The 14,570-nt window shown below is 42.1% G+C and overlaps 1 protein-coding gene across 6 annotated transcripts; it reads left to right on the top strand.

The window, feature by feature from the left end:
* Positions 1-356: 356 nt before the first annotated feature.
* On the top strand, positions 357-12,293 carry fubp1 (far upstream element (FUSE) binding protein 1). 6 transcript variants are annotated; one of them, XM_056292785.1, is made up of 20 exons: positions 357-521; positions 1,008-1,131; positions 1,668-1,703; positions 1,825-1,864; positions 1,964-2,010; positions 2,120-2,191; positions 2,284-2,341; positions 2,471-2,633; positions 6,007-6,105; positions 6,347-6,442; positions 6,540-6,642; positions 7,061-7,300; positions 7,819-7,979; positions 8,150-8,301; positions 8,397-8,475; positions 8,726-8,855; positions 9,880-9,954; positions 10,554-10,616; positions 11,418-11,575; positions 11,934-12,293. In XM_056292785.1, the coding sequence occupies exons 1-20, from the start codon at positions 429-431 to the stop codon at positions 11,940-11,942; spliced, it is 1,998 nt and encodes a 665-aa protein (XP_056148760.1). In that variant the 5' UTR covers positions 357-428; the 3' UTR covers positions 11,943-12,293. The 6 variants fall into 6 exon arrangements, with proteins under 6 accessions (XP_056148760.1, XP_056148762.1, XP_056148761.1 ...); XM_056292787.1 differs by having other exon boundaries at positions 358-521; positions 1,008-1,098; XM_056292786.1 differs by having other exon boundaries at positions 358-521; positions 8,397-8,473; positions 8,730-8,855.
* Positions 12,294-14,570: the final 2,277 nt, after the last annotated feature.

Raw genomic sequence — 14,570 nt, 5'->3', positions numbered from 1 at the left:
CTGGTGCTATGAAGGAGGAAATGGATTCTCTTATGGAAAATTATACTTTCACACTGACCACACTGCCAGAAGGTAAGAAAGCAGTGGGGGGTTGCTGGGTTTATGCAATCAAAGAACAACACTGAGAAAGTAGTTCCTTATCTGGTGTGAGGGTCTAAGGACAGGTTGTGGTACTGCTGTAAGGCCCGCGGAAGCACATTTGTAATTTGTGATAATGGGCTACATACAAATAAATTCAACCTAACCAACGGAGGCAACGGGTGCTAGCCAATCAGAGGCAGAGTTGGGGCGGGACTTCGCGGAATGGGGTTGGAGGGAGAAACATAAGGTTCCGCAGACCTCTGCGAGACTTCCGGGGAAGCGCGCGACACATCCGGGGAAGAACGGCCATCTTGTTCCTTAAGTTCGACGGGAGAAGAACAGAAGAGATGGCAGACTACAGTAACGTGGCGCCACCGTCCTCTAATGCCGGCGGCGGAATGAATGACGCCTTTAAAGACGCGCTTCAACGAGCGCGACAGGTAGGATTCGCGTCTATGTTCAGCAGTCATTTGTGGTCGAAAATCGGCAATCCACGGTGAATTTTGCCCGCTGTACGAGTCACCACGCCGGGCGATGTCCCCCCCCCGCTGCATGGACGACTGTTAGCTTAGCATGTGTAGCTACGCCACAGCCGAAATGTGAACGCGCCGGACGGGGATTTTAATTTCAACGGTGCGTTTTAACGCTGGTCGGGTTTAACTAGTGTTTAGATGCGGGCGATGAACTAGATTTCTCGGGTAGAGTCAAGGTAGCACGGTTTGATGGGTTAAGAAATCGACGAGTGGATTTGTGACCGTCAGCCTGCTAACTCAACTGGAAGTTAAAACGTTTCTTTGTTGGTGCCAATTTCCGGACCAGCGTGTAGGCCGCGGCCCGCGGATTATCGCGTCGAAGTGTTTAAAACCCGAACCGCCAGAGTCCCCTGTATGAAATGTTAATTAATGTTTTTCTCTCGATGTCTTCAGATCGCAGCCAAGATTGGAGGCGATGGCGTTGCGGCACCTACAACCAACGAATTCAACTACGGAGGCCAGAAAAGGCCCTTGGAAGATGCTGGTGGGTATTTTCCCATGCCTAACCTCAATCTAGGTCAGTGGCTCAAATCGATTCAATGCAAGCCCCACAAAGTGTACTTGGTTGTATATTTTAGCAGCTAAGGTAGTGTATATGTCGATGAGTAGGAGAATTACAAATACCATATAATACACAGGTTTGATCTGATAAGAGTAATGATCGCCATCTCCCCCCCCCCATGTGTCTGTAAAGTTAGATGTAACCAAGGTCTTTGAGATGTTAGGACATTTAATGCTACATTGAAATGTATATGTGTGAGGTTGACTCATATTTTTTGCACAGTCATTGGCTATAATGCCTGCAGAGTTTAAATCTAATTTCTTGACCTTGTGCTACCAATGAGCATATAAGGCAAAGCTTGCCCCCATTCTGTAAAACATTTCCCTTGTTACTTTGTTCTAACAGTGTACATTTTAGGCTATGCTGAAAAGCCACTTTTTTCCCTAGAGAAATGCAAACCCTCAGTTCCAGCTCTGAGAGGCCGGTAAGGTCAGTAACATGATAACAGGTACTTCCATGAAGACTAATGCTTGCTGCTTCTATGTTCACAGATCAACCAGAGACAAAGAAAGTAGCTCCAAGTGACCGTAAGTATTAAAGATAAGCTGCTTGTCTTATTCCAGTTGATTGAACAGTTCTTAGAATGGTTTAATAACTGGCCTGTGAAGACTTCTCTGCACATTTCTAACTGTCCTGTGTTCTCTGCAGCCTTTTCCGCAGGCATGGGAGGAATGGGTGGTCCACCAAGGTAGATATTCAGACTTAAATGATTTTTGTCATTAAATTAATTAGTTTTGCAGACCTGTACAGAGCCTATGCCAATGCTTGTTTCTTTTGTCATTCATAGGTCAGCGTCAGAGGAGTTCAAGGTTCCTGATGGAATGGTTGGATTCAGTGAGTTGGTTTTATGTTTCCATCTGTGAAGAAAAATTCTTCATAGCAGCTGTTTGCACAATCATAGTGGTGTTTGGATACAACCTTTATATGCCTAATTTCTTGCCAGTTATTGGAAGAGGCGGAGAGCAGATATCTCGCATGCAGCAAGAGTCTGGGTGCAAAATACAGATTGCCCCTGGTAAGATTAGATGCACTATTTTCTTGCTTGATAATGTGAAATGCTGTCATGGTGATGAGGTTTTGATTGCATATTTTCTTTGTACGATGTAGACAGTGGCGGTATGCCTGAAAGGTCTGTGACATTAACAGGATCACCAGATGCCATCCTGTAAGTTACCAACCTCATTTTTTTAGAATTAATTATTCCACAGAAATTTTGTTGATAGAATGTAGAATGGTGACGGCTTTTTTTTCTTTTCTTTCTTTTTTTTTTTTTTTTGCTTCTTCGATCAATCAGGACTGCAAAGAGGCTCCTCACAGAGATTGTTGAGAAGGGACGGCCAACACCAGCATTCCACCATAACGACGGCCCAGGCATGACTGTTCAGGAAATCATGGTTCCAGCCTCTAAAGCAGGCCTGGTCATCGGCAAGGGAGGAGAGACAATCAAGAGCCTTCAAGTGAGTTCCTTTTCTGTGTAATCTTCAGTTCAAGATATAAGAAAAAATTTCCCCCCGAAGTTCATTATCCACTGTTATCCACTAAACACAGCAATAAATAATTTTACAGTATGAACATTAATATGAAAATAACTACGAATCTTACTGATTTTCAGTCAGTAACAGTAACAAATCACACAAACTAAAGTGCAGAAAAATATATATAAAAAAGCAAATCTGTGGCTCTACCACTCTAAAAATTATTTGATAAATCAAAGTTGTTGTAATAAACATGTAATAAGTAAACACTTGGATTGCACTTTTTAATAAAATCTAAAATGAAACACTGAACATTAATATAAGTATTCAATAATTATCAATTTTAACTGATATCCAGTCAGTAGTATGGCTCTGCCAGCCACTATGTCATCCTACTGTGTCGTTTTCAGTACCTCACAGATTCATGGCCAGGAAAACCATGGTTTTAAGGATGAACTGTATTTTCACAAGTTACTATACTCCCTCCAGCGCTAAACGGACGTTCTGAGGGGGGAAACTTATGGCTTGTGGAACACCTTTTAAGGGTGTTTTCACACTTGGTCCGTTTCAGCCCTCCAAATGAACTCAGCGATTAGTCAGCATTTTTTGCGTGTGTGTGAACACTCCAAACGAATTCAGATCCCTCTGAATTGAACCGAACTCGGACCACGAGTTCGATTCGATTTTGATCCGCAAATCGGTTCACTTAATCTGTGCATTGTGAACACAAAGCGCTCTCAGTTCGCTTCGCCCTTTGCTATTGTATTTTCGCCCTCTAGGCTTGCTGTAGACAGAACTGGGACGCTCGAAAAAAATGATGCGGAGTCATGGCCGCAAGCAAGACTAGTGGACAAGGAGTAGTTTGGTCTGAGGACAAAACTACTGCACTACTCCAGATATGGAATGAAGAACAAATCAAACGACAACTGTCCACAACGCACAGAAATGACAAGGTTTTCCTCCAATTTGCAGTCGTTATGAAAGCAAGGGGCCTCGATAGGACTGCACTGCAGTGCCACGTCAAAGTAAAAAACTATGTCAAAAGTACTTGACCACACGCGATAAAATGAGAAAAGGGTCTGAGCTCCAGAGTAAATAGTAGTGTGAACAGAAAGGACTGAGGCCCCTTCAGCGCTGAAGTGGACCAGAAAGAGAACTGAGTCCTCTTTCCAATGAACTGACGATGTGAACGCAAGGAGAACCGAGTCCCTTTTCTGTTGGTCTACGTTTTGGTCCACTTTTAAGAGGATGAGTTTGGTTCGTTTAAAGAAGTATATGTGAAAACACGCTAAGTGTTTGGTTCTGCTGAGGCCATTTTCACAAGATAGTAACATCACTGCTAGAATAAAAGTGTAGTGTGGCAAGTTGTTTTCTTCATTTACTTTTCTCACTGGCATGTCACGTGAGCGTAGAGTAGCGTGTGTACGTGAACCCCACATGGCCACGTGTTTCTGACCCTCTGATTGTGTAACTTTTAATAAAAACCTCTTTTTTTTTTTTCTTAATAGCAGCCTTTGCCATTTGAAAATGGCATTAAATTACATTGCCATGTCTGTTTGGATTCGATTAATCGTTCAGCCCTAGTGTCTACTTATGACAAAAATAACACAGCCACAGGACTCAGGATTCACAACAGAAGGTCCATGTGCACATGTGAATGTCTGCCTTAGCAGCCCATTAAATTTGGATCCATTCAAACTAAAAAAATTAATTGCTTGCAAAGTTCTATATTCCCTCGTAGGACCTGTTATTGTTTGAATCCAGATCACGGTATAATGGAATTAGTGGGACCATCAACCATTTTTTTAACTTAAAAGTTAGATGGGGGGCAATACTTTGATTAGCTTATTTATATAACTCTGGGGGATGTTATTTTTGAAGTAGATGAACTTACATGTCTGTGAAAGTTCTCATTCATCCAGGTCATAGTTATCCAAAGGAATTGAATCAAGTGCAACTGGACTTGGTTATATATTTGTGAAGATGTTTCGCCTCTCATCCAAGAGGCTTCATCAGTTCGTGCCTTTCTGACTAGACCAAGCTAGTCTGACGGGCTATTGAGTCTCCTGGGTAGGAGAAGGAAGCCATCTATGCGAAACTGGAAAAACCATCCCTCAACAGAGGAGGAGGTCTGCGACACCACCTATCTCCCACTTACAATGCCGTCCTTTCATCTCTACCCAGGAGACTCAATAGCTTAGCCTCCAAGAACAACAGTCGGTCACTAACGGCTCCAACGCCTCATGACCACTGAATGGAGCACTAACGAAGTCGAAACTAACACCTCCAACGGCTGTCGTTGCTAAACATCGGAACACAAAAGAGCCATTGACATCAATAGCTCTGATAACGACTCCAAAAGAGGCAGCCAGTCAGACTAGCTTGGTCTAGTCAGAAAGGCACAAACTGATGAAGCCTCTTGGATGAGAGGCGAAACGTCTTCACGGATATATAACCAAGTCCAGTTGCACTTGATTCAATTCCTTTGGATAGATGAACTTGCGTATTGTACCTTTTTAAAAAGGGGTGACAGGCTGTCGTGATAAGAATTGTATTGACGGGGTAGGGTTTTATTTGTTATTATTCAATTAACCTCCCATAATCCCTTATCCTTCCTTTAACACTAGAACGACCGAGGCCGTTATTTTGACGTTTTTGGGTTTTAGAAGTTTAATAACTTTGCGGGGGGGGGGGGTACAGACCGGCCGCTCTGTGAATGCTCGCTAAAATTGCATATATTTGCATTAATATGAGTTTTAGATAATTTGCAAAAAATTGTTATGATAGCATCTTCTTTTTTCTACCTAAACGATCTACCTAAACGACCATGAGCCATCAAAAAGACCACTTGTAATTTGCATGTGGTCATGCATGTCTTATCACTATTTACGACGTGTGTTGGTCGCATTATTTCCTTTGCGAAGTTCATTGCTCTGTCCTAGAAACACTAGCATTCTCCAGTGAGTTTTGATTATTGCCAACATGTCTGGGTACAGATGCACCATGACTACCGCCGACACATTGCAGTATTTTCAGGCGTTGGACAGCAGCAATTTTAAATTGTTTGAAAAATAGTATTAAAGTTGTTAAAATGTTAATTTTTGTGTCTGTCGTTTCCTAACAGACATACTAACATATGCAGTGCATTAATATCTCAACTGGGTATTTATCTTGATAGAATAGAGTTTCAAAGCCAGCGGTCATTTTGACAGCCCACGGTAATTTTAGGTAGGAGTGAAATCCCTATCGTCCTAGTGTTAACCCCCATCATTTAACTGATAATCCACTGTGGCAACCCCTAATAGGAGCAGCCAAGAGTAGTAGTACTAGATTCATTTAACCTCCCTGTCTCTAGGAACGAGCTGGAGTGAAGATGGTCATGATCCAGGAAGGACCACAGAACACAGGTGCTGACAAACCTCTCCGTATTTCAGGAGAACCCTTCAAAGTTCAGGTGAGTGGTTCCCTATTAATTGGTGCTGCATGAAAGCTTGTAGAAAGGTTTGGCCCACATTATGTTGATTTTTGCAAATAAAACGTATTTTTTAGGTTTTAAGATTTTTTTTCAAAATTAAAAACGGGACTACTTTTGGTTACAACTATTATGACCAATTCATTGGGTGGGTTCACTTCTCTGTTTTTCACAATAAGCATAAGTGTAAGACAAATGAGTTTTCTCTCTCCTTTTTTTCTAGCAAGCCAAAGAAATGGTGATGGAGCTCATCCGAGACCAGGGATTCAGGGAGCAGAGGGGAGAATATGGTTCTAGGATGGGAGGAGACAGCTTGGATGTGAGTAACTTGATCACATATCTTGATTTTTAGTCTTTTATTTCTTTGTGGGTGGGTGTTGAAATGGTTTGTTATGCATCTTCTCACCCATCTCTAGGTCCCTGTCCCCAGGTTTGCAGTGGGAATTGTCATTGGGAGGAATGGCGAGATGATCAAGAAAATCCAGAGTGACACAGGAGTTAGGATCCAGTTTAAGCAGGGTGAGTGCTACTGGCCGAACCCTGAGATCAGTGTGTCTGAAGCCATGTCCACTTTTCAGATGAAAGATTGCCAAGTGTTAGTTGTACGCCACAGAAGTGTGTGTGTGTGTGTGTGTGTGTGTGTGTGCGCGCGCGCGCGCGTGTGTGTAAAAAGAAGTTTGAAGACGCTTGTCATAGTCTGCATTCTGTCAGTAACTTTGTCTGTTCTGTCATTTGTTGAGAAATGAGGGCAACTCCAATACAATAACAACTGGATTTTACCTCCCCTCCTCAAGTGATAAAATGTCAGGACAGGTTTTAATGCTTGATATAATGTACATCCGAACAGACCCACATGTTGGCAAATTCCCTGATACATTTTTGTAGAGAAATCTAAATTATGTATTTGAATTGAATCAGAAATTGTTTCTCCCTCAAGATGATGGCACCACACCAGAGCGGATAGCCCAGATCATGGGTCCTCCCGACCAGGCCCAGCATGCAGCAGAGATCATCTCTGACTTGCTTAGGAGTGTCCAGGCTGGTGGGCCCCCGGGCCATGGAGGAGGCAGAGGCCGGGGTCGTGGGCAGGGCAACTGGAACATGGGCCCTCCTGGTGGTCTCCAGGAATTCACCTTTACTGTCCCAACCATGAAGACAGGGCTTATCATTGGAAAAGGTAAGTAGTATCATGGTGTCTTTAGAGCAGGGTTCTATTTAGAAAGACCTCTTCTCCGTTTTCCTTAATGTTTATATTTGCTTCAACCTTAACTTTTTTTTTAGAATAAGATTTAATCTATTTGTTAGAATAAAAGTCTTGGATGTCAACAGGATAATTTGATTCATTTTATTGGTGGTGTTTTCTTCCAAAGTTATTCCAAAGTCACAAGAACATTTCTGTTTATCCATTTAAAAAAAACATTTTTATTATTTATTTATTTATTATGTTTTTTATGGCGCTGCTTGCTTTGCTCAAGATACCTCAGTCTTCCATAGCCACAAGAGTACTTTCACATTCTCATTTGGCAGTGTTGTTTTTCCCATTGGGCTTCCTAAATTGGTTATTGCCTTGTTGGAGCTGCAGTGATTTCAACTTGTTCTCCTAGTGCAGTGTGTTTTAAAGCTTAGTAATTGTTGTTGGCCAGCAAGGGGAAGTATTTTTTTGCTTGAGCTAATGTTTAATTTTGAACACTCCAGGGGGTGAGACGATCAAAGGCATCAGTCAACAGTCTGGTGCTAGGATTGAGCTGCAGAGGAACCCTCCACCCAATGCTGACCCCAACATCAAGATGTTCACTGTCCGTGGCTCACCTCAGCAGATAGACTACGCCAGGCAGCTGGTAGAGGAGAAGATTGGAGTAAGGCGCTCAGTGTTTTAGTAATGGCAAACAGGCAGATTATTTCAGTGGAGTTTACCAGCTAGGAGCTCTCTAGGGATAAACTAGAGGAGGGATCATATTGTTCTGCGAACTCAAATTTAACAGAAATATAGAATATGAATATTATACCCAATCTGTTGCTCTTTCAGGGACCAGTTACTCCAATGGGAGGCCCCCATGGCCCACCTGGTCCACATGGAGGTCCGGGCCCACATGGCCCTCCTGGGCCCCCTGGACCCCCTGGGGCTCCTATGGGCCCCTACAATCCTGGACCATATAACCAGGGACCTCCAGGTCCACAGTAAGTACAGCTATTCTTTTTTTCATTCTGTGTTGTCATTTCTTTGAATGGGGTGGAGCAGTGTATAAAGTTGTTTCTCCCTTGTGTCGTCATAGTGGTCCTCCTGCGCCTTACCAGCCTCAGGGATGGGGCAATGGCTTCCCACACTGGCAGCAGGGCCAGCCTGATCCCAGTAAGTAGCTGCCATGAGAAGAGGGACACTTGAATTCATATAGAGTTTGAAACAAAAGCAAATCAAGGCATAATGTGGAAGTAAAAAAAACAAAAAAACAACAAAAAACAAAACCAAGACTTCCTTTCACTTAAGACTGCCCCTCCTGTTGGGGTAAATGAGAGGTATGCAAAACAGATAGTATAGTTACATTCATATGATGTAAGTTGGCTGTTGTAATCTAAACTCTGCTTATGGTTGGTGGTTTCATGTGCAGACAAAGCAGCAGCTGATGCCAATGCTGCAGCTTGGGCAGCCTACTATTCCCAGTATAGCCAGCAGCCTCAGGCTCCTATGACCCCCACCAGCGGAGCCCCTGGGACGACACAGACCAACGGCCAAGGTAACCATGGCCTCTCTCCGACGGTCTATATGTAGTCTCTAGGGCTGTACGATATGTTGCTCCAGCATCGTCATCAGGATGTGCACATGCGCAATAGTCACATCACAGAATGTGCAATGGGGGCACAAAAAAAAGAACTGAGATATAAAATTAATAAAGGAGAATTAAAAACGAAGGGCAGAAAATTTCCGTGTGGGATGAGTCATGTACTGGGTATGTCATGCAACAGCTGCAAAGCGCTGCATGTATATGATGGTCACAAAACTGGTACTTCGAACATAGTGTAATATGTTACTATCATCATGCTTGCATGTATATCCCACCGGGAAATAATGGTAATGTGTGATTGGGTGTGGGTCTCTAAATCGGAGAAAATAATAAGTTCGGATAGTGGCAGGTGGATGATGCGTACATGTGGATTCGGATGACATCAGAACCGATCCATGCATCACTATTCTTGGCCGTCGTTCCCTGTCATCTGTCTGGCTCCATCTCTTCCCTTACGAATGGCGAAAAAAGGCACCGCTCACTTTTCACAGTTTCCCAACAATTCCGCTACAAAATCACCCCATAGAATGGTCAGTTCTTTCCAAATTGAGCTGTTCAAGTCATTCTGGTGAAAATTCCTGTATTTTTTCATTCCGCAAAAAAAAAAAATTATCGCAATGTGAGTTTTTTCCCAATATCATGCAGCCCTAGTCTCTTCTAGAAGAAACTAAAAATCTTAAGACAGTCTAGAGCAGTCTAGTTTAACAACTTTGCTGTAGCAGTGTCCTGTGCTCGTTTGTGCTTGCTGGTTTGTAGCTGGCCAGTGATCAGTTTGTTTTCTGTTATAATTTGCTATAGTGGAGAATATTATTTTTTATTTTATTTTTTAAGTTTTTCTTTTTTTTTTAACCCCAGGGACAGGATAGTGTCCCCTCCACTGTTCCAAGGTTGATCGTTTGACCTCGGCAGGTGGAGGAGATGCTGCCATTACTTTTGAAGAGAATGGTGACCAATCACACTGTACCATTTTTAACAGGTGACCCGCAGGCTCCAGGTCAGAGTGGACAGGCAGATTACACCAAGGCCTGGGAGGAATATTACAAGAAAATGGGTATATAAATGTAGCTTCAGTGTACACTTACCACCAGGAGTCAGTCTAAACAGCAACTGGGTAGTGAACGGTGTCCTTTAAGGGGTTTGGCCGAGGCATTTTGAAGAAATGCTGAGGTGTTGTATTGTTGGCTGGCTGCAGTGACCTGTTTCACTGTGCGACTATTTTGGTAAGATGTTCAAGCCTCTGCTGTTTAGACTAACACTTTCTCCAGGACTGAGCTTTTGAGAAACACAGAATGACCTTTCTCAGTATAAGTGTAGCTTATTGTATAGACTACGTCAGGGCCCTGTCCATACTCAAAACAGAGTATTGCCACTTGACCATGTATCATCAATGTGTGACTGCTGCCTGTTGTGCTTGCTTTATTTAATGTTTGAGTATATAAATGTGAAGTGTATAAAGTTAGATAGTAGGCATCACCTTGTCAGCTGATTTTGAGCTGAATAAATTTATAACAAAACCTAAATATTGTTGGGATTGGATTTTGGTTATAGGTGCATTGGCTTCAGGAAAATAGACTTGGAGTGTTTTTGCATTTCTGGAGTAGGTTCTTCTGTTGACAAACAAGAACCTAAACGAAACTGTCCTCTTTCTAGGTCAACAGAACCAGCAGCCCCAAGACTACACGAAAGCCTGGGAGGAGTATTATAAGAAACAAGGTTGGTACTCTTGTTAACTCGAGCGTCGGAAATAGGAATGCATGATTGTTCCATTTAATAGGTCTAAGTTTGTAAACGTAAACAACTGCCCCAAATTTGGAAATCCAAAGAACTAAGACTTACCTGTGATGTGAAGTTGGAGAAGGCCAAAATTTTATTTATTTTTGGGGGGAGGGGGTAGTGACCTCAGTAGGATTCAGTCAGGTTTTTTGGTGACGAACTGGGTAAAAAATGAGAATTTTGTAAGATTTCAGTAAACACAATCTCAGTTTAGCACCATGTATTGACTGAGCAGCTATTGATTTTTTTTGCAAAATCACAAGTCTTCCTTTTAATGTAGCGATATTTGGACTCTGATATAATGTTGGTGATGTTTACAACAATGCTGATGGTCTACATGATTGTTAATGGGTAGCTGTGCTCCCCTTGCAGCCTTCTGTGGTGGATTAGCTGCTCTCACAGCTGCCCCAGAGAAATGCAGAAGGTTTCTGTCCTGCCACCTAAAGAAACGGTGGCGGGTTCGTTCCCCTTCTAACATTAACGAGGGTTTTTGTTTAAATCGAATTCAACCGCCAGAAAGATTTGAATGGGGAAGTATTTAATTGGCCATCCGATACCCCCGTTTCACTAAACAGCCCAAGTTCTACTGTTACTCAGGAGTTTTTCCTCCAAGTTAACAAGTTATTATGTTCTTGTTGGGACGAGTTGGCAGATATCACAGTGTACTAGTGAGCTTTCCTTTGTTAAAATGTACTTTGTGGGTTTTTTTTTTTTTTTTCCCCTTCTTCCCCTCATCTCTAGGACAAGCTGCCCCTCAGGCCGCAGCACCGGCTGCTGCCTCCCAGCCAGGAAACCAGCCAGACTACACTGCTGCCTGGGCAGAGTACTACCGGCAGCAAGCAGCATATTACGGCACAGCCAGCCCTCAGGCTATGGGCGCAGCACCACAGGCCCCCCAGGTACACCCCAGCTAAGAATCCCCTCACCCCTTTACATCCATTTCCTTCTCTCTGGTGTCTGTGTCTTGTCCGGATTCTCCTAACTGCACCCCCTCCCCTCATACTACTCCCTGTGTATCAAAGATTGGTGACTGTACTTCAATTTGGTGCTTGTCCTTACCTCTTCCATCCTCAGGATTTTACAGGGGACCTGTTGGAAGTGGCAGCTCATCATACTTGAAAATGACTAATGATTACAATTTCCTCCCTATAAAGGCTTTTTTTAATTTTAATTTATTTTTATTTTTTTTTGGGGAAGGTGAATCCAGTGTTCTGCTGTTAACATGCATTGTATCTTCTATGTATTTCTTCTGCACAGGGCCAGTAATGTGAAGTGGACATAAAGTAAATGCTACATTGTCGAAACAAAATCCTTTGTTAAATGTTTGGATGCAGACGCCTTGATGAAGATCTTAAATTTCCTTGGTTTGAAAGTGTTTCACATAGATGGCAGATATCCTGGCATACACGTCCCTTTTTTTTCTTTTATTGTTTTTCTATTTCTTGTAAATGCTTTGTTTTTAGTGAAGTAATTAAACATATGGTCATTCCAGCCCTGTATCTACATACAATGTGGTTAGAGCTCATGTTTATGGAACTGTAGTCATTGCCATGTAAATCATCTCAGTTTTAAATGCTATTCCTGTTGTGTTTTGCAATAAAACAAAATGAAACCTCCTGTGTTGGTAAGTTGGGGTTGGTAGAAAAGGGGTTGAAATAAATTCTGTATCTTTGGGGTTTTTTTTTTTTTTTACCATGGAGTTCTTGGAAAAAGCTTCAAATGCAGGCCTTCTCTCTCAACTTGAATTGTCCCAACATGGCTGACTCGAGAATTGTCCTAACATGGCTGACTTCAAAATTGCACTGTTCTCTCTCTCCAACTGTCCCAAAAAAAAGAAAAGAAAATGTTCCTGGTTATTTCTTAGATCCATTATTCGTGTTCAGTGATCCAGAGTTGGTCAGACCAATGAATTTCCATGTTTATAGACCTTTTTTATATTATTGTTTCCTGACCTTTGCTGACTGTAGTAGTAGGCAGATGTTTGACGTGAGAAGGCTTAGTGGCGGCGTATGCAATTCATGCATTAACTGCAGTGATGTGGCATTTCATCCCTCCTGGTTTGCTTACTTTGAGATAGTATGCACTATGTTTTGCCTTGATAGACACTTCTTCCCTCACAGGCAAGTTTAGACACGTGGTAAGAAAGTGTGCATATTTTTTATTACCATGTCCTCAGAAAGCGTGGCTGCAAGAAATGTTGCATACCTCTAGTGTCCTGCTGTTGCTTTGCTGGACAGTATGGTAAATTGTCACTGTATGAAATAGCCTTTGCATTGAAAAGTTTGTTCTCTTCCCCAATTTCCAGTGTCTGACCGTGAACCCAAATGTATAAATTTATAACGCCTAAAGACATTTCTATACTATAAAAAAAAGAATTGCAAGTCGCTTTGTTTGCTCTGCCCATTCTGTTAGTGTTTATCCAAAATAAGAACATAGGTTTGTTGGTCGGGGGTGGCTAAGCAGTGCTTCATCCGTGAGTTGAACCTCCTATTCTGTAAGTACAAAACTGACGTTTTTTCGATGTTTGCGAACTTGCACCAAAATGTGTGTTTGTCGAAAATAAATTGCAATTCTCCCCTAATAAGTTTTGGGTAAGTATAAGATACTCTGAGGCGAGGCACAGTACTTGATATAGGATTCTGATATTGAATTTCCGCACCACATGTTTTCTGAAATTTCCCCCCTTGTGACTCCGACTGCATATTGCTTATTTGGGCATCGAACCCGCCCAGTTTGTTGACACAGTCTGCATTGTAGATTGTTGATCTTCCTTGTAGGTAGCAGTTTCAATGCCAGTGTGACTGTTCATTTGTGAACTTTGAACCGAGGTTGTTTAATGTGCAAGCATTCTCCTTAACACTTGGTAGTAGGGCTCTCCAAAGGTTGTACATGTTTCCGCGTTTTTGAATATCTGATCTGCCATTGTCAAGTGCCATTGTCTTGAGACATTGATGACCATGTTTTCTTTTCAAAATGCCATTTATTATCAGATCAGTTTAGGTTGTTCCAAGTCATAAATGACTAATACGATGACTCAAGGACTGTGTAATGTAGCGTTTTTTTTTTTAGGCCTGTTTTTCATCTCAGGAGCATGTGGAATGCTAGTAGTGAAATTGCTTCTGATTAAGCCCAGCGATTGCAAAATTGCTTAATGTGATCTGAAATACCATGCGTAATGAGCACTGTTGTGAAAGGCTGTTAACTTGAAGTCAGAACAGTTTTGACTGCATTGTTCACTGATGGCAAAAAAGTGCACTGTCTGATCTTTGCAGTGTCATCCCAGATCTTGCACCTTAGGTTCTGCTGCAATAACACAGGTAAGCGAAACCTAAGGAATACAGTGTTTTGACCTGTGAAATGACAAATACGCCTGCGAAAAGATGCTTACCTGTGTCGTTACATTGCTCAAATGCACTTGTGATTAGTTGTAAGCAATGTCCAGGATACTGAACAGCGGCAGCCCTTGTTCAGATAATCTGCTCTCATCTTGAATGACTTGCATGGTATGACTTGAATGACTCGTCAAGTTTTGACTCTAGTCAATACAATGTCTTTAGAAAGTGATTCAGCACCGTTAAAACGATATTACACTTGTTGCCTAGCTAGGTTCAATAACGTAATGTTGTCATTGCAGTATTTTCTTAAGCTTTTGTTATGAGTCTGATTAGTTCACTCTGGTAAGTCTGGCAGTGTTAATCATTGATGCCTTCGAAAACTTAACCTTTCTCCTCAATGACAATGGATTTTTGTTTTTTTGAAATTGCATGCATTGCCAGCCCTATGCTGGAAGTTAGCAATGTGCTCCAATACTACGTCCCAGCAGTTTAATACATGCTCATTGTGATGGTGTGAAAATGCCCCACGTGCAGTGCAAAATGTACTATTCAAACACTG

This window comes from Lampris incognitus, chromosome 14, assembly GCF_029633865.1.
Source record: "Lampris incognitus isolate fLamInc1 chromosome 14, fLamInc1.hap2, whole genome shotgun sequence".
Classification (NCBI taxonomy): Eukaryota; Metazoa; Chordata; class Actinopteri; order Lampriformes; family Lampridae; genus Lampris; species Lampris incognitus.
The sequence above is the reverse complement of the archived record's forward strand: the minus strand, read 5'-3'. Positions and strand labels throughout refer to the sequence as shown.

Bases quoted from the DNA above. Each gene is read 5' to 3' on its own strand.
- fubp1 (XM_056292785.1), top strand. From the start codon at position 429: ATGGCAGACTACAGTAACGTGGCGCCACCGTCCTCTAATGCCGGCGGC. The intron at 1,865-1,963 runs GTAGATATTCAG...TGTCATTCATAG, and splicing joins GGAATGGGTGGTCCACCAAG to GTCAGCGTCAGAGGAGTTCA. The intron at 6,643-7,060 runs GTGAGTGCTACT...TTCTCCCTCAAG, and splicing joins TAGGATCCAGTTTAAGCAGG to ATGATGGCACCACACCAGAG.